The 19,951-nt window shown below is 30.3% G+C and overlaps 4 protein-coding genes across 5 annotated transcripts; 2 read left to right on the top strand and 2 right to left on the bottom strand.

Moving 5' to 3' along the window:
- The first annotated feature begins 51 nt into the window (after nt 1-51).
- On the top strand, nt 52-10,391 carry Dhap-at (dihydroxyacetone phosphate acyltransferase). 2 transcript variants are annotated; one of them, XM_065505094.1, is made up of 6 exons: nt 52-154; nt 6,759-7,291; nt 7,363-7,913; nt 7,977-8,543; nt 8,598-8,765; nt 9,233-10,391. In XM_065505094.1, the coding sequence occupies exons 2-6, from the start codon at nt 6,799-6,801 to the stop codon at nt 9,548-9,550; spliced, it is 2,097 nt and encodes a 698-aa protein (XP_065361166.1). In that variant the 5' UTR covers nt 52-154; nt 6,759-6,798; the 3' UTR covers nt 9,551-10,391. The 2 variants fall into 2 exon arrangements, with proteins under 2 accessions (XP_065361166.1, XP_065361157.1); XM_065505085.1 differs by having other exon boundaries at nt 66-261.
- Nucleotides 10,380-13,942, bottom strand: LOC135954860 (putative GTP-binding protein 6). The gene is made up of 3 exons (XM_065505105.1): nt 13,668-13,942; nt 12,667-13,284; nt 10,380-11,224 (listed from the first exon to the last, which is right to left on the bottom strand). Exons 1-3 carry the CDS (start codon nt 13,940-13,942, stop codon nt 10,492-10,494), a joined length of 1,626 nt encoding a protein of 541 aa, XP_065361177.1. The 3' UTR covers nt 10,380-10,491.
- A 26-nt stretch (nt 13,943-13,968) lies between these two features.
- Nucleotides 13,969-14,446, bottom strand: LOC135954869 (transmembrane protein 141). Its single transcript, XM_065505117.1, has 2 exons — nt 14,284-14,446; nt 13,969-14,165 (listed from the first exon to the last, which is right to left on the bottom strand). The coding sequence occupies exons 1-2, from the start codon at nt 14,396-14,398 to the stop codon at nt 13,969-13,971; spliced, it is 312 nt and encodes a 103-aa protein (XP_065361189.1). The 5' UTR covers nt 14,399-14,446.
- Nucleotides 14,447-15,305: 859 nt separating this feature from the next.
- beag (IC cytokine homolog beag) lies at nt 15,306-17,220 on the top strand. Its single transcript, XM_065505063.1, has 2 exons — nt 15,306-16,967; nt 17,039-17,220. Exons 1-2 carry the CDS (start codon nt 15,399-15,401, stop codon nt 17,105-17,107), a joined length of 1,638 nt encoding a protein of 545 aa, XP_065361135.1. The 5' UTR covers nt 15,306-15,398; the 3' UTR covers nt 17,108-17,220.
- The last annotated feature ends 2,731 nt before the right edge of the window (nt 17,221-19,951 follow it).

Raw genomic sequence — 19,951 nt, 5'->3', positions numbered from 1 at the left:
ACAACACTTTTCTAAAATAATTGCGAGTAGTTTTTGTTTTCTTGTTTATATCATGTGCAGTAGTTCTCAGTGGTGCCGCTGTTATTACAGTAAAAAATAAAACATTTGCGAATAAAATACTTGCAAAATTAACAAACAAACAACAATAAACAAAGTAAAATATCTATTGTTAACTCATAAAAAACCAATTAAAAAAAGATTATTCAATTAATCTAAAAAAATAACAGAAATATTAAATAAAAACTTGTGTAATTGTAACCGGTGAGAAAAATCAATTTGCAATATGAAAAAGAAAGTCGTCGTTTATTTTTATCTCTACCTTTTAGTTTTTTTTTCTTCTCTTAAAAAAAAACTACCTATTAGTAGCAATATTCATCAATTGGCACGCAAGAAAAATAGACAAAATTAATTAATAAAAGTGGAATTGTTTAAGTTTTTAAAACATTTGACCAATTATAATAATGCTAAATACCTAAATTGAAAATAAAACATAATTGTTATGTGGTGGCAGCAATTTAAAAACATGGCCGTTATGCACCCAATTAAAAATACTTACCCCTACTTTACTCATTTTATGACGATTTGTTTTTTTCCTTTCAATGTTTTGTTTTCTTAACAAAAATCTCTATTTGTTAAAGTATGTAAATAATCTTACAATGAATAAATTTTCTGTTTATAAATATGTATTAACATAGTTACTACCTATATAGTGGTGTGATTTAGTTGGTATTGCTGTTGTTGTATGTATAGATGTGTGTATGTTTATTCTATTGATTTGATAAAAATATATGTACATACCACTCATTTGCTGCAACAACGTCATAATTCAAAAAACCCTAATTTCGAGTTAATATCACTATTGCAGCAGTTTATAAATTACACGCAGGATCGCCATAGAATAATTTTGTCCTAATTTCATAATCTATTGTCTCCCAGCAGTTCAAGGAGACAGTACCGAACTAGTGATTTTATACATCATTTAGGGTGGGAGCTAGTTACTTCAATAGCCACGTGACAAGTCATTTTAACACGGGCATGTAGTCAAAGCTTCTTTCTGGTGGGTAAAACAAAGTGCAGTACAAAAAAAGTTTCAAGTGACTTCACCATAGGTTACTAAGAGACACTAAAGTGACTATTGACTTCATGCTATGTTACATGTGATATCAGTATACTTAAGCAAAAATAATAATAAACTGTATGAGAATTATATCAACACAATTTGTATAAAACCAGTTTGTACGAATTACTCACAAAACGTTTAAAGTGACTACACTCCAGATTACTTAGAGACACTTAAGTGTCAATTGTCTTCCCGCTAGATTACTTGGGAAGTATAAAGTAACCAATTATCTTCCCTCTGCACTACAAAGTGCACACAAGTGTCAAATGACCAAATTATATAAAATGGAGTCAGCCAAGTGATAAGACATTTGTGCCAATTACTGTCTTTAAGGGATACATTGACTACTTGCTTAACTGCTGGGCTATTACTGCAATAACGTATTATTTTAATTGTGCGTTGCAGTTTGTGTGTTCAACATCGTTAAGTTATCTAGAAAAGTGACATACATATTTATACCCTACACAACCATAGTGGGGAGGATATATTGGATTAGTGCTGATGTTTGTAACATGCTAAAATATTGTAACAATATCCACCTTAAATTATACCAATAGGCTCAGGATAATTTTCTGAGTCGATTAAGCGATGACCTTGTAAACAAACTACTTCGATAATTCGGCAAAATTACAAGCTTTTCTATTGCCCCAAGGAAGCCTATTGAATTTGGTTAGATTGACCTATCTGAAAATAAATAAGCTCTTATAAATATCTTAGTTATATAGATCTCCAAATCAAATTCAGTACAAATATGTATGTATGTTTTATATAAGCCGAACTCGCACTACCAACTTTTGTGACGATCGGTCCATAGTTATTCATAGCTCCCATATAAGGCCCACTTCCTAAAATCACTGCTACCATAAATCTATTAAAAATTCAATACAAATAAGTTATATATATAAAAAAAAGCCATGTCACCAAATTTTATAACGATCGTTCCATAAATAGTCATAGCTCCCATATAAATTTAAAAGAAAACTAGTTGTGTGTTTATTCTCCCTAAAAAATGAAAAACAAATATATCGTTTTATAAACTAAAAATGCGTCTCCTGAAAAATTAAATTTTTTGAGTTATGACGACGTTGCATCAATTGTGCGATATTTACAGTAGGGCAGTCCATTTGTATGGAGGAAAATTAGGTGTCGATGTTCCCAACTAAAATTAAACTTTAGTTTGACAACATCATTTCTATCGTCAGTATTTGGTCAGCTAGATCAAAAGATAAAAAGGTCCTTTTGTAAGGTTTTAATGTTTTTTTTTTTTTATTTATTTCTCCCAAAGGAAACATATGAAATATTGGTATTATATGCAAATAAAAATATTGTAAGTCAAAAAATATTCGAACTTTGTAATGTTTCGTAAACATTTTATAATTGTTACAAAACAACTTCAGTGTAATTTTGAAATTTTTCAGGAGAGCGTAGAAACTGTTGAATTGATCGATAATTATTTTATTATTTATCCTTAAAGAATTTCGAAAGCTTTGTATAATTCTTTGAGACAAATAATAAAATTCTTCAAGGACCAATTCAACCATGAAAAATTTTAAAATTACATTTAAGTTGTTTTGTCAAAATTTCACAGAATTATTTAAAGTAAGTAGTTTAAATTAAAATGTTATAAACATTATATTAATTCACCGAAACGGGTCTTCTTTCCGTTTTTCAAAATCCAATATAGTTAGAATTTCAGTTGAATTTTTTGAAACCAGTTTTCTCCTCGATCTGATGTTAGCTATATTTTAAAGACATTCACAATATAGATATCAATAATATGTACTTCATTCATTCATTGGGTAAAAAATAATTTTAGTTTAACTAAAATTATTTTTAACTTTGTGCAAAAAAAAAAAAAATATTCGTCATGTTTTCTTTGTGTTTAACAATTTTAATATTTTTGTTTATTTTATGCGATAAATTAAAAAAATGTGGCTCTTACTTAATAATAAGCTTTATTGTTTTTCGACTTTTTAGATATTTTAGGTAAATTATTTGTGTACTGAACATATACAGTTGCGAACAAGATAATAGCAGTGCCACAAAAATTTTGAATATTTCAACTGATTTCACAGTTTACATTATTTGACATGCACAAGAGAGTGGACGTTGAATGTATTGCCTACAGCCTGAACTTCCTAATAAAACAAGATAAGTTCACAATATTTCGATCGTCCTGCGATGCAGTTTTCCGTTTGCAGTCCCTATTTTCTATTCATATTCAATGGCGTTTGATATAGAGTTGAATATCTGGAAAAAAATTTTCCCTATTTACTTAACTTTAAAATTAATTTTCGTTAAGCAAGAGTGAAATGTATTGCGCGACGCACTAAAACAGGAATTATGGAAAAAAGAACTTCATTTAATATTAAAAAATTATTTAACTAAATTAAACAAATGAATTCAATAATCCAGCACTGTTATTTCAATTATTGCGAAGTTATCATTATTTTTACAAAAAGATTAACTCACAAAAAATTAACAGACTTGACAGATTATTGAAGTAAACAAAATTTTAAGTTTGAAATTTTTAAAGACTTGTACGCCGTTTCAAAAAATTTCCTAGTGTTACTGCTATTTTCGTGTTCGCAACTTTAGGCTAACATCAGATACACAGGTTTCCCAATGTTCAAATAAAATTTAAACTAAATTGAATTTTGAAACACTGAAAACCCATTTCGGTGAAATTATATGAGTAAAAATTATAATGTATTAATTTAAACTAATTATTTTAAATATTCAAAATTCAAAAACTTTTGCGAAACTTGCGAAAACTTACACGAAAATTTCTGATACAGCATTGAAAGCTACACATTATACTAATATTTCATGATTGCTTTGGGAAAAATGTAATAAAATCATAAAAACCTTATAAAAGAACCTTTTTATCCTTTGATCTAGCTAATTAAATACTGACGCCAGTGCAAACATTTTGGGAAACGGTATCTTAGAATGAATTATCTTTCCGTTTAGTTGAAATTATCAAAATTTTTTTCGGGCCATCCTAATGTATATGTATTCGTTGTTATTTACCTTTTTCTAAATACATACACACATACATACTTAGTATGTAAATGAGAGTATTGTTTGCCATAATTTCAATAAAATTATTTTATTTTCGTTTTTTTTTTATAAATGAATTAATTAAGTAGAAGCAAGGGGTTGGAATATGCAATGCATTCGAAATACATTTGTCTAGGATGGGGGTAATTTTATTTTATATAGTATCTTAATAAAATTATATTTCTAAAAAAATATAAAGTACTAATATCGAATAAAAAATATAATTTTTTTTTTTTTAAATATAATTTTATTTGTAGAATATAAATGAACAGAAAAATAAATACACAATACTTTGAGAATTCAACAAATACCTATGTACTAAAAGAGCTTTGAATTAATTAATTCAATTTGAGCTTAGTTAATGTTGAATTAAAAAAAATAAAAAATTTTGTAACTAATTTTTTTTGATGAAAAAAATGTTGACCCATTGTCGGTCCGATTATCTATGGCGTTATATACGTCGTTGGAAAGGTCTATAATTAGATAACCATATTGTCTATGTTAATGACTTAGTTATCCAGATATAGATCAAAAATAAATATCAACCGAACCAGGACTATAGCGGATATATTGATGTATGAATCATGTAAGTTATTTGGGGGCTTCCGAAAGTAGATTTCAATATAAATACTGACTGACGGATACGATATACATATATAAGGATCTAGGATATACATTAGGGTGGGTCGATTTTTTTCTCAAAAATTCGTATAGCAGAAATTCATTCTACGGAAAATTCTAAGAAATTTTCCCCAAGAAACCATAGGTCTAAAATCAAATCCTATCTTGCTCATTTCGTCCATACAATTCGACCCGGCCTAATATACATACATATACAGACCAATTATGAATAAAATTTCCCCGGGAGTTTTTTCCCTTTTCTCATTTTTCCTACTCAATGGGAAAAAATCTACCGGGGAAAAAACTCCCGCGGAATTTTTTATTCATAATTGGGCTGATATACTTTATGGGGTCCCAAATGAAAAATGTAGAAGTTACAAGTTATATACACATGTGGACATTCAATCAACTCAAGGACACAGGGATATTTTGTGTAGTCGCAAATGGCAATTGTGTAAATTATGTACATACGGAATGATAAACTTATATCTGTAACCATGTAAGTAATCTTAAAAGGTGTTAAAAGATTGCAGCGAATTTCCAAACTATCTTCATACCTACTACATTGTAGTACATATTTAGAAAAGTAATTAACTAATTTGTTATTATTTGTATTTATGATTAATAATCATATCAATATATAACACATTTGTCATGGCTAATCATAATACCAATATCTCACTTAATATTTTATAACTAGAGGCGTACGCGTGACGTGATCAATATAAAAATTATTATATTACTGCTAAAAGTTTTATAAAAACATGGGGTAAAATTTTCTTCGTTAAAATTTTTATAAGAACACTAGCTGGCCGTCCCGGCTTCGCTCGGTAGCTATTAATAAATTTACCTATATAGATAAATTGTGAATCTAAACCATCCAGGGACCAACTCAAACATACACAACAAATTTCATCGAAGCCGTTAAAGCCGTCACTTTTTATAAGTTTGTAGGAGAAGCAAAAAACGATATAAAATGAAAACTACTTGAGATATTGAAACAAAATTTTCAATCTTTAAGATATGTAGTATGTGGCTTACGTTTTTTTGAATTGTTATTTTCTGAAACAAAAAAAACGTATTATCAATATAAATTTTTATGAAAAAATAACAACTTAAATAAAAATATTTTTTTTTTATTTTAAATAAGCAGTTTATATATACATTTTTAATTTTTTTATGTTATTTTTATTTTAATTACTAACATCTACTTTTTTAAACTAAAAAAGTTACTTCATTAAATTTTCATAAAGTCTGCAAAAAATATTCAATTGCAACAAATTTATTAAAAAAAATTTAGTACCTAAAATAAGGTAAAAACAATTTATTAATTAATTACTCAAAGCGTATACGTTATTTTGTTTAAGAAAATCATGTACTTGATGATACTTTAGTTTCAATTTTGGTTATAACTTGGTTATTTTTTATAATAAAAGTTTAAAATTTTGTACACATATGTAATATGAATCGTAATCAATAATAAAATCAATTTCGATTTTTTTGATGATACGCTGTTTTGCATTTTAGGTGACGATATATATAAAGATGGGGTAAAATTTCGTATGTTTTTGAAAAAATAATATTTGTACAAAATACGGTATTTATAAAAGTAAATACATACCTCATTTATTATAGTTTGAAACATCAACAACAAGTTTCTTCAGTTCGATTTTATGGAATTTTGAATTTACCTTAAGTATGAAAGTGCGTGATAAAAGTTTTTAGTTCATGGGCGTTCGCTCACGTGAGTAAAATAAAAATCACGTGTACATCTCTATATTAAATTGGTTTTACTAACTAAGTGGTCTGATAATGCACACAAGCTTATCAGTACAAACAATTTTTATTTTGTATATTTAACATCTGCAGGCGAAATTTGTATACAGTTTAAGAATGGTCGTTTCAGGTGTTTCTCCAAATGACTAAACAATTATTTTTATTTTTATTATTACAGTTTTAAGCACTAGCACTAGATATATACAGATAACAAAAAAATGGCCAACACAGACGAATATAACTATATAAATGATTTTGAAAATATTTTGGCTGCTGGAAATGAACCAAATATGACTAAAGAATATAATCCGCTGGTAGCATATAAACTTGAAAAATATTTAAATCCTTCACAACTCAAAAAACATGTTTTGAATAGTGAAAAAATCCAACAACTTATAGAATACTATGCCCAAAAACAAAATGCTACAACCAAAGAAATTCAACAACAAGTCCATGATATATTAAATGAAATCGGCTTGGACCGCAATATGGCGATAATAAGATGGTGTGGCATAGCCATAACGGCCATTGGCAAGCGTATATGTAAGGGCATCTATGTTAATAAGGCTAGTATGGATAAGGTTAAACAGGGTTTGGGAAAGAATCCGGTGCTGTATTTACCTAGCCATCGAAGTTATATGGACTTTATATTAATGTCCTATATATGTTTTCATTATGACATCGAAATACCAGGCATTGCGGCGGGCATGGGTAAGTTATTATTTTACACAGTTTTTCTGTTTCGTTTAGAAAATCATATTAAATGAAATGTTTCATTCCAGATTTCCATTCAATGTTTGCCATGGGCACTATGTTGCGAAAAACTGGTGCCTTTTTTATGCGACGTTCATTTTCTAATGATGAACTTTACTGGGATGTATTTCGTGAATATATGTATGCCCTGGTGGCGGCTTATCACATTGGCGTTGAGTTTTTCATAGAAGGAACACGTAGTCGCAATTTTAAAGCTTTAGTACCAAAAATTGGTTTATTATCGATGGCTTTATTGCCATATTTTACGGGCGAAGTGTCTGATATTACAATAGTACCTGTAAGCGTATCCTATGAACGGGTACTGGAGGAACAATTATTTGTCTATGAACTGTTGGGCGTGCCCAAACCTAAAGAGTCGACTAAGGGATTCTTTAAAGCTTTAAAAATTATTGATGAACGTTTTGGTAAAATGTATTTAGATTTTGGAGAACCCATATCTGTAAAAGATTTTATGGGCGAAACTTGTGGCTCGGATCGCATGAAAAGGGCAGTGATTGGAGCACATTTGCAAAAGTTAAATAAGAAAGAAATTGACCTAGTAAAAAGTCTTGCAACAGAGGTATGAAGAAAGAACAATTTTACTTATAAAGACATTAATGTATATATTTTATTTAATTTTTAGATTATTTACCAACAACAAAGACGCATTGTTATAACCACATTTAATTTAGTTTGTTTATTTTATGCCAGTCAATACTACAATGAAATATCCGTCAACTTGGATGAACTTTCACGTGGTATACTATTGCTGAAGGAAATGTTTGAGGGATTGGGTGCCCATGTGGCCACCGATATCAATTGCATTAAGCCTGAAATAATGGAAACTGTTGAGATTCATTCCAATATTTTGCATTTCAAACAGGGACGTCTCGAAATCACACAGGTTCCAGCAGATCAATTAGCTCAGGAAATTGATTTGAAACGCTTGAAAGCTCATAGCTTATCACCTCGTACCATGGCTGTAGCAGTACCTAGCATGACTTTGCAACTGTATATAAATCCGTGTTTGTTTTGGTTAGCACGACCTGGCTATTTAATTGTCGCTGCTCTGCAGCTAGAAAATGAACAAGCTACAAGTGATGCACCTTCCACCTATGATGAATTAGTTGCTAAATTATGTCAGCGAGTAGATGAATTAGATAATATTTTCAAGCATGAATTTATTATCGAATCAAATCGGGAAAAGGAGGTTTGTTTTAAATACATTTCTGTGCTATTATTTTCTCAATTATTTATTTTACAGGAATTTAAAAGAAATTTATCATTCTTGGAACGTCATGGTATTTTAAAAATTTCTTTGGGCAATGCCAAAATCACAGTAAATCATAATAAATTTAGCCACGTTATACTATCAGCCATTGCACCTTTCCTATGTGTTTACTATCAGCTAGCAGTCACTCTCAATAAAATGGTATGTATAATAGAAAGGGGTTATTAGATCGTTTATGTATTTGGGTTTTAAAATTTAAGGGGTGAAAACATGAAACAAGTTAGAGTTTAAATAAATATATATTCTGGATCCATATAGATAGTGATGATTTTTCGAATATCATCAAAATCGATTCATAAATGATTGAGATATAAACAAAAAACCTGGATTTTTGGAAGTGTTTTGGTATATATCTCAAATACTGTGTTTTCTACCACGATAATAAATATTTTACTTAAAATAATGCTCTGAATGGGGATTGGTCCCAAATTAATGGAGCTGAGTTGTTTTGATTTGTATTAATACAAAGTATTGTAGTCTAAAATCCCTTTTAGATGTTATAAATGTATCTAGATTTATAAAATATCTAACGTTATACTATACTTAAAAAAAACTTTCTAAGTACTTTTCAATATTACATCTATTTAAACTAATATTCTTTCCAACAGTTACCCGCCGACAACTTAGAAGAAGTTCCAATTAAAAATATTTTAAAAGTAATGCAACAACGCATCGAAACCATTTTAAATACATCAAACACTAGTCAATTACTACATGTACATCCCTATTGCCTAGCATTGGATAATTTAAATATTGCAATACACGCCCTAGTGCAAGGATCCTATTTAGAACGTAATCGTGAAACCGGCAATCTAAAGAAAACTTCTTCCAAACTTAACGATTTGGAAAGGCTGCTATTGGGCTATTGCAATTTAATGCCATTCAAACGTTATTATTATTGTAATAAGCTAACATCAAAGTTATAACTACATTCAGTGGATGATGCCGCCGAACAGAAATCAATTCCAAATACTTTTAAACATAATGTTAAAAAGAAAATTCATTCATTGCTCACATACACTCGTATTCTAGGAACATTAATAGTCATTGTTGTGGTTATGCCCATTATACATTTAGTTTTAAGATATTTAAATTTATAATTAGCTAATACAAGGTTTTTATATTTTATTCTTTGTCTGTTTATTTATTTATTTTGTAATTTTTCTTTGGTTTGAATTAATTCAAAGGTATTTTAAGCATTATTTTGCCATAATATTAGTGATTAGATTTTAAATTTTATAAAATAGTATAAAATTTTTGGTGTATTTTTTACGCGCATAGCATTCCCTAGTTAAGATTTAATTAAACACAATTTTAAGGTATTTATAACAAATTATAACGATAACAATAAGTATGCTATTGTGTTTTCAGTAAATGAGAACTTAAACATGTAAAACTTAAAAATTCGCACGTGAAATTGTCCTAAAGAAGTTAAATATCAATGATAATTTCGTTAACCATGCATTAACTCCTTTTTTAACATTGATAATTTTCAGCATTCCCCCTTAACTATGTTAAAACTGTCATTTTATTGAAATTAAAAGAAAATTTGTTGCTAAAATTTAAAAAACATTCCTAAATTTTTAATTATGTATAAAAAATAACATATTTCTTTTCTTCTCATTATCTAACTAAACACATTTTTCATATTTAAACAAAAAAAATGCAATAAAAATTACAACAATTTTATTTTTATTTAAGTAATGCCAATTTTCATTAGCTTTAAGCTATTAATTTAAATAAAAAACTCTCTACTTTTATGTAACTTATATATAGTTTTTATTAAAATCAGTATACAAAAAAATAAAATAACAATTCAAAAATAAATAACATACTCGTACAAAATATTCCTTAAACATTTGCTAATTTACTTTTGACAAAATTGTTTTTTAAACTGCTGTAAAACACTTTCCTTTATAACAATATCCATTAATAAATTCTGTGAATCTGCATTATCAGCCTTCATATTTACCACTGCTGCATTTTTATAAAGCCAGGACATTTCAATGCCGCCATTAGGTACACGTATTGTAAGTTTTCTTCTATTTGTGGTGGTAAGTATGTGATTTTCTATTTCTTCTAGTAATTCTGTTAGACCTTGTTGTTTCTTAGCCGATACCTTTAAACCCGTGAAATCATTAACATTTTTCATCTCTAACAAATCTACTTTATTGCCCACTCTAATGATGGGCGGTAAATCGACTTTATCTTCATCCTCCAAAAACATATTTTGCGTTAATGTTTTCAGCGTGGATTCTACGTGTTGTTTTTGGGCTTCACAACAGGTATGTGATAGATCTTGAATATGTAAAATAACATCTGCTAACATGGCATCTTCTAGAGTAGCTACAAAACACTCTATTAGGCCCGTGGGTAGATCAGACATGAAACCAACTGTATCCATATAAATGACTTCCAGATTACACGGCAGTCGGCCAGCATGAGCTGTAACATCAAGTGTGGCAAATAATTGATCCTTGGGTTGTATAGCTTGTTCTTGAGTTAGAGCTTTGATTATGGACGTTTTTCCAGCATTTGTATAACCCACAACGGCCACTATAGGATAGTTGTGTTGTTTACGTTTGTTTCGTAAAAGTTTTCTAAAAATAGTTTTTTATTAAAATTTAATAAACGAGTCACAAACCAGATGGGGTGATATTTTCGAACTCGACATTCGTAGTACGTTTTTGAAGTGGCAAAAAATAAAGAAGTCTGAATTTTTTTGTTGACATATTTGCTAGTTCAAGCCGTATTAGGACAAAATATACTTTTTGATGTGTGTGAAGATAAATTCGAATTTAACTAGCACAGACAAAAACCACATTCTCACGAAGGTGAAGGGTATACATTCCGTTTGTAATTTCTACATTTTTCATTTCCGACCCTATAAAGTATATATATTCTGGATCCTTAAATATAGCGGAGTCGATTAAGCCATGTCCATCATACACCATTTATACATCAATATCTCCGGAATTCTTCCGGCTAGGTTGCTATTTAAAATCGAGAAAATCGGTCCACAAATGACCGAGATATAAGGAACAATCTCGATTTTTGACCTATATCTTGATTACTAAGTCATTAATATAGACAATATGGATATCTAAAGATAGATATTTCAAAGACTTTTGCAATGTCGTATATAAGAGCATAGTAAGTTGGACCTACAATTTTTTTAAAATTTAAAAAAATAGTGGGTCAGCTGAAATAATCTTGGAATTTAAATAAATTTTAGTTTTTCGAAAAAAAAAGCTTGTGAGGATTTGTGACCATTTTGGGAATTGGATGAATGGTTCGCATACTACACTATATAGTAATGGTGTTCTAAGAGGTACTTGTTGCAACTGTATTAGTGGGATATCTGAAATAATCTTGGGATTTGAGAAATTTCGATTTGACATTGCAACATGAGCAATATTAAATGAAAAATTTAGCGCTATTCGAGCTTTATTCGACTTTTTTTCATTTTTTTTGTAATAATTTGTTGTTGATAGAAAGATTTTATAATGTGGTTTAAAAAATATTTTTCCCGATTTTGATCCATTGTAGGTCATTGGAAAAGTCTCTGAAATCTATAATTAAATAGCCATATTCTACATATTACCGACATAGTCGGGGTTGTATAGAATCCATTGTCGGAATCGGTTTGGAAAACGAAAAAAAAGTACTTTTGTCTTATGAAATCCAATGTAATTTTTTGTTTAATCGATAAAGAATTTAATTCTAGATCGAATATAAAACCGATAAATTTCAATTTCACAAGACCAATGTACTTTTTCTGTCGTTTTTAAAACTGATTCCGACAATGACTGGATTATATGACAACTCCGAGTAATCCAGATATAGATTAAAAATAGGTAAAAAATCGACCTTTGATTTCGACGTAGTCGATTTTTCCGAATTTATATAGCAACCTAACCAGGACTATATCCAAAATATTGTTGATTTCCGAAATGAAAAATGTAGAAATTACAAATTTAGACAGATTATTTCCATCAAACTCCATATACTCTTTGTGAATAGTATAACCAAAAATATTTACCTATGATTTCTTATCCGCTCCAATTCCATTTTTAATTTTTTCTCTCTTGTCTTCAGGATTTCCCTTTGAGTGTCGGTCAATGAATAGCCCAATTTGGTGGACCTTGAGGTATTAGCCTCTTTTGCTTGTGACCAAATATATGGAATTTCTGCCATGGCTACTTGTAAGCGAGCCTCTGCACTGGTAGCATGTAAACGTAAAATCTGTATTACCACCGAATAACGATCCATTACGGGTAAATGAAATGTCCCCTCTAACAAAGCTTTTTGAGCAAAACTCAATGAACCTTTGCTAACAAAAATGCATGTAAGCGGCTGCTGATTATGACTTTTAGCTTGTCTTAATTCTTGCACTAAATTTCGTATCTCTTCCATTTTGCCCTTGCCAAAGAGTGCTTTACGATCTAATGTTTCCAAGGGGACTTTAATGACTAAAGCCACATTCCAATTGGCAATGGAGTGTATCAGCGCTTTAGCTTCATCCAATTGATCGTCTGGTGTAGTGATGGTGGCACGTTTAGGACCCCATTTGACATAGGGTTGTATGACCAGCACATTTTGCGGTTGTGTTGATTTACGTGTAATATTCATAGCACCATTTGCAACTAAATCGTATTCACTAAAAATAAGAATTTAAATAAGTTTTTGAGTGGTTATTCATATTCAGCTCAATTATGAATAAAAATTGCCCGGGAGTTTTTTCCCTTTTCTTTTTTTTAACATAGAATTTGAATAGTAAAAACCGGAAAAGGGGAAAAAAACTCCCGGGAAATTTTTATTCATAATTGGGCTGATTATCAAGATTCTGTAACCTAACCTCATGGCCATAATCGCTTACAAATTTCTACTTAAAAATTGTTCAAAACTATATTTTCTTAATTTATATGTATGTATATTTATGTGATTAATAGACTATTTTAATATTTACAAGCAATAAATAGCAGTGAATACATGTATTAGTTTTTTTTAATAAAATTTAATTTAATATGGCCTTATTCCTACCTATCTTCCAGATTTAAAGTCTGTTGAAACACATCGTTGAGTTCGTCGTCCTCGGCATTTTCTTGTTTTTCCTTGGCTTCATATTGATGTTTACGGTTGCGCAAACCTTTAACTCCTTTATTTTGTGTATATTTGAGACGATACTGCTGGTGATGTAGCACACAATTTGTTGGTTCAGGGAAATGTTTTACAGTTGTTTGAATAAAAATACTATTAAGACTTAAACATCTCACAGCAAAAGATGTCGTCCTTTTAGTAATTAAATTAAAAAACATTTTGTCTTATACTACTATGTTGTATGTTAAAATTCGGCCTCCTTAAGTATTGTGTGCTTATTTTCAACAGCCATCCATGCGGCCTGACAAGATTTCGTTCTCGTACTTGTCACCTGATAGGCAATAATAGTGGCCGCCACCGTAGACGTCAGAATGTTGTATTGCAATGGATAACGGATTTTTGTTTGAATAATTTTTTGTGTGAAATATAGACCCGAAAAACCTTAAATTAACAAATAAATTATGCAATTTATTAAGTTGCAACACAAACGAAATACTTTGACAATAAATACGGACGTCGTCTGTATGATTTTGTTAAGTCACAGTGTAAAAGTACATACCCAAACAAAATGATGCCAAACCGGTAAATAATGCTCTTGTCATACAGTCCATATAGCCATCGAAACCAGGATGTTTTTCTCTTTGTTGGTCCTTTAAACGTTTTATATCATTCATATTTTTTAATAGAAAATATTAACTACAAAGAAAAATGTTTTATTTTGATGAAATCATCAGCTGTTTTATTTCCTGGATATGACAGCTACGTGCGCAAAGATAGCGTCGATAGGTAGCGTTGAAAACGCCAAAAACAAATTAGCGATTTTGGGAATTTAGAAAAATTGGAATTAAAAAATAACAAATTAATGTAAATGAGAAGTAAAAAATTTAAAGAAAAGTGGGTTCAAAAAGCTGGGACTATTTTTTTCATGAAACACTTGAAGCAATAACCTATATAGATTTTGAAAGTGCATCACCCAAGGTATATAAAAAGCTTTCCGTGCTGAAAATCGGCTGACCAGTTTTAAAGAAAAGTTAAAAATAACTTGTTGATACGTTTATTAACAGCCCATTTTATTAAATAAAGTTTCTTAAAAAACCGTGATGTAAATTATAAAAATTTTTTAGATATTCTAGTTATTGCTGTTAAATAATATTATTGTATGAAAACTGTCAGTATAACTTTAATAAATTTCGTTATTTAACGACATATATACGAAAATAGAAAAGGTTACGGAATTACAGCCTTCAAAAGATACGCTGTAAAAAATGTTTCGCCACTTAAGTCTATGATCTAACAAAAAATCTTTAATATCTCAAAACTATTATTTTCGAGTGATATGTTGTTTTAATGTATTTGCACAGTTATGTATTTAGCATAATAATGCACAATTTCGTAAAATTAAATCTAAAGATGTACAAATAATTGATCTCAGCTTTGAAAATTGATTTAAGAAAATATTGTGTGTAAATTTAAAATGATCTTAGCCGTTAATATTATATTTAAAACCTCGACATTTTTAAAGCGACATCTGGATGTCAAATATATACAGTTATATTAATAAATCTGGCAACCTTTAAAAACAATGTTTTTTATTTGTGAAAAAAATATTGAACAGTGTAAAGTTTTGTAAGAATTGTTAAAAATTAAATTATTCTGAATTGAAAATCAAAAAAAATGTCAGAATCCTCTCATATGGAAGCACCACCGTCGGTGCGATTGACAAATGATGATTTTCGAAAACTGTTAGCAACTCCAAGAGCACCAGCATCTGGCTCGGCCACCTCATTGGCAACAGCAACTTTTGCCACCCCAGGTACACCTGCATCTGCCGAAAAGAAGAAAACTCCAAACGCAGCAGCTGGTAGCAGTAGTGAACGTGGTGATTTGAGACGTAAGAAGAAAAATTTTTACGCAGCCCTTAAGAAACAAGAGGACAATAAGTTGCAAGAATTGTCGGAGAAGTACAGAGATCGTGCCCGCGAAAGAAGAGATGGTGCGAATCCGGATTATCAAAATGTTAGTACACCTGGTCATGGCAACACAAATGCGTACCGAGCTGTTGCTCCGGACATGAAGTCGGGCATTGATGCAGCCGAAAGAAGAAGACGTATTATACAGGAATCCAAGTTTTTGGGTGGTGATATGGAGCATACTCATTTGGTAAAGGGTCTGGATTATGCCCTTTTGCAAAAAGTTCGTTCAGAATTAACGGTAAAAGAACTGGAAGAACGTGAAATGGCTGCTGCAGCAGCGGCCTCAGAGAAAATGGCTGAAGCTCAGGCAGCTGCTGAGAGACTGGAACAAGAACGTAGAGAAGCTGAAGATAGTATGGCTGTAAAGGGACCAATGGCACGTAATATATTTAATATTATACAAGCCAGACGTTCAAAAGAAATACAACGCATTGAGTTATTTGCTCCTGGAAGAATGGCTTATGTTATCGACTTGGAAGATGATACTGGAGAAACTGATATTCCAACTACATTGATACGTTCGAAATATGAGGTTCCTCTAAATAGGGAAGATGCGGCTACATTGACAACAAACGATATTGTAATCAATAAATTATCTCAAATTTTGTCTTATTTAAGAGCCGGTGGACGTAATAAGAAAAATAAGAAACGTGATAAAGATAAGCCTTTATTCCATGAACGCGATATAGATCAATTACATTCTTCGGCAATGTCATCCTCTAAATCTGCGCTTAAACAAGCAACAAACGATTCCATATATGATGACATTGGTGATTATCAAGCACCCAGCAAAAATGATTCCAAGTCAAAATCAGACAAATATGGCCATTCGTCCTCATCATCATCGTCTAAACCTACCAGCTCTTCCTACTTTGGGGATACCAACAAGCAGTCCGATGAAGTTGAGCCTATTATTACCAATATACCACCTCCACCCAAAATTAATAAAGCGATTGTGTCACGCTTTGCAAATGAACCTGAAGGCTATGCTGAATGTTATCCTGGTCTTGAGGAAATGAATGATGCCATAGATGACTCCGATGATGAGGTGGATTATACAAAAATGGATTTGGGCAATAAAAAGGGTCCTATAGGTCGTTGGGATTTCGATACCCAAGAAGAATACTCTGATTATATGAGCACCAAAGAAGCTTTACCAAAAGCTGCCTTTCAATATGGTGTTAAAATGCAGGATGGCCGTAAAACGCGTAAAAACAAAACCGAGAAAAGTGAAAAAGCCGAGTTGGATAGAGAATGGCAAAAAATTCAGGTACATTTTCAAATCAAAATTAAATATTTTCCATTAATGAATATATTATATAAAATAATATTTCTTTTTAGGGCATTATACAAAAACGTAAATCTAAAACTTCATCCGATGAACCAGATTACAAACAAGCAAAATATTAATTTAATTTTCTTAAAAATAATTTTCAATTCAATTAACTACATCATAATCATCTTTAAAAATTATTCATCATTTTACCCCATTTCCCAAAAATACAAAGTGAGTATATTCATCATTTAATTTTATTTTTATTTTTTTTCAAATCAACTATTAGAACGAAATAAAAAGAGAAAAATAATTATTAATTAGAGATTTGTTTAAATCTTAAAAAATGTGTATTTTATTATTGAGTTTATATTAATTTAACCAGGCAAAAACTAACATTAATATTACTGACTGAGAACCTATATAAATAAAAATCAAATGTCGTTTGTTGGTAATTGCATCAGTTGAGAACGGCCGGACCGATTTAGACAAATTTTTTTTTTATGTTCTTACGGAATGTCCACTTCACTAATACGTTCACTTATTAAATACATTTTCAAAATACATCAATCTGTGATCACTCATATTTCAGACCAAAATTCGATTACTTATATAAAACCTCAAAACATCTTAAATCATTAATAATTGTCCAATAAGCGTTTAATCGAGAAAAAGAGCTCGATCTGTGATCACTCATATTTCTGACAAAAAATCGATTTTTTATATAAAAACTCAAAATATTTAATTTGCTAACAACTTGGCCAATAAGCGTTTAATCGAGAAAAAGAGCTCGATCTGTGATCACTCATATTTCGGACAAAAAATCGATTGTTTATATAGAAACACAAAATATCTAAATTCGCTAATAAGTTGGCCAATAAATGTTAAATCAAGAACAACAGCTCGATCTGTGATCACTCATATTTCTGAACAAAAATCGATTTTTTATATAATAACTCAAAATATCTAAATTCGCTAATAACTTGCCCAATAAGCGTTTAATCAAGAAAAACAGCTCGATCTGTGATCAGTGATCACTCATATTTCTGAATACAAACTCGATTTTTTATATAAAAACACAAAATATCTAAAATCGTTAGCAACTTGGCCAATAAGCGTTTAATCAAGAAAAACAGCTCGATCTGTGATCACTCATATTTCTGACAAAAAATCGATTTTTTACATAGAAACTCAAAATATCTAAATTCGCTAATAACTTGGCCAATAAGCGTTTAATCCATGGCAGAACAAGCAAGGTACAATTACTAGAAAGTATGCTCTCTATTATACATTCCCTATAACGTCAAACAAAAGAAAATGAAAAAATATCAAAAGGAAATGTCTAAAAAAAAATAATTGAATTTAAATTTTTGTTACGAAAAAATTAAATTTCAAACATTAATTTACTAACAATTGCAGAAAAACTAATAAAATATTAAATAAGTGTGTAAGTTTTAGTTAAAACGTTACAAATTTATATAATATCGCGGTAACAAATTAAAAAAAGTTAAGTGAATAAATACATAGTTTGACGTTTTGGGGGTGAACATTGGAAACTCTCTCTCTAATAATTGTACCTGGTAACTGATTGTAACATGGTTTAATCAAGAAAAGGAGCTCGATCTGTGATCACTCATATTTCAGACCAAAATTGTATTACTTATATAAAAACTCAAAATATGTGCATTGATTTACATACATGTATTCTGTTGTTGCAAGACATTTCAAACGCTTCTCACAAATCGAACACAAGCATTTTTTTAATTTGGACAGGACAACGTCTGTCGGCTCAGCTAGTTTTAAATAAAACTATAGTTATCTGTCAACATGTTGACAGATAACTATATGTTGACTCCCCTACCTATAAGGATTCAGAATATATCGCTCGATAATGAATTTTGCAGATGTAGTCTAATGTTTTATTGAATATTAATAATTTTTTATAGCATTTTAGGAATGCTATGTTTAGTTCAAAATGTAGATTTTGTTTTTTCCAATATATTAGCACTAAACATAGCTCCAAAACGCGACAACAAATGTTCAAGTATTTTTATTACTTTTAATATAATTTAGCACGCGACATATTTTCGCATCGCGTTCAAGAAGTTTAAACAAAAGCTTCATATTTTTCAACATACATTTGGTATAGTGCTTCAATAACTTTCTTCATTCTTTGCTGATTTTCTCTATGTTTGCTTGAAAGTATAGGTATTTGTCTTCCCTTTTTCATTCAGCAGATTGTTTTTCCAATTTTAATAGGGGTTCAGCCGTCTTCACAACGTCATTATCGCTATTTTTTTATACTTTAGCTTATATTTTTTAATGTTTCCCAAGTACTAAATTGTTACTTCCCTTATTATTTCGGCAAACGTTTTATTCATCACAATGTGAATGTTAAAATAATAATAAATATTGGTTTTTGAAAAAAACTACACTTACGAAAACGATCGTAAAAATAAGATTTGTCGACGCAAAATATGCATTTGATGGCCGATTCACCTCGAGAACCCCACTGGTGTGTTGTGGTAGAACCACATTTCGTCCGCGGTTAAGTAACTGCTCCAAAACTCGTCCATATTGCGGTCGAAGAACGCCAAACACTCACACGATTGCAATCGATTGTGAGTAAACGCGGCACCCATGCTAAAATTAAAATGGAACACATTCTTTTTCTCATTATTTAGTTTTTCAATATTTTTGTGTTGGGACACCGGTCAAAGGGTTAATGATCAAACGAAATTCAGTTTTTTTCCATTTTCTCCTCATGCGATAGTCTGCTATAAATGACAAACTAAATGACGCACTTTTTCAAATTTTGACAGGAGTCAACTGACAGATACTTGTTGACAGGAGGAATTCAAAAAGTCACGGACTTATTGACGCGGCCCTCTTCTTCGATTCGAAAGGTTATCCTTTCGAATTACAATGTATTTAGCACACAATTTCGAACATTTCTGTTTTCGGATTGAGTTACGTAGGAA

The sequence above is a fragment of the Calliphora vicina genome, chromosome 1, assembly GCF_958450345.1.
Source record: "Calliphora vicina chromosome 1, idCalVici1.1, whole genome shotgun sequence".
In the NCBI taxonomy this organism is placed as follows: Eukaryota; Metazoa; Arthropoda; class Insecta; order Diptera; family Calliphoridae; genus Calliphora; species Calliphora vicina.
The sequence above is the reverse complement of the archived record's forward strand: the minus strand, read 5'-3'. Positions and strand labels throughout refer to the sequence as shown.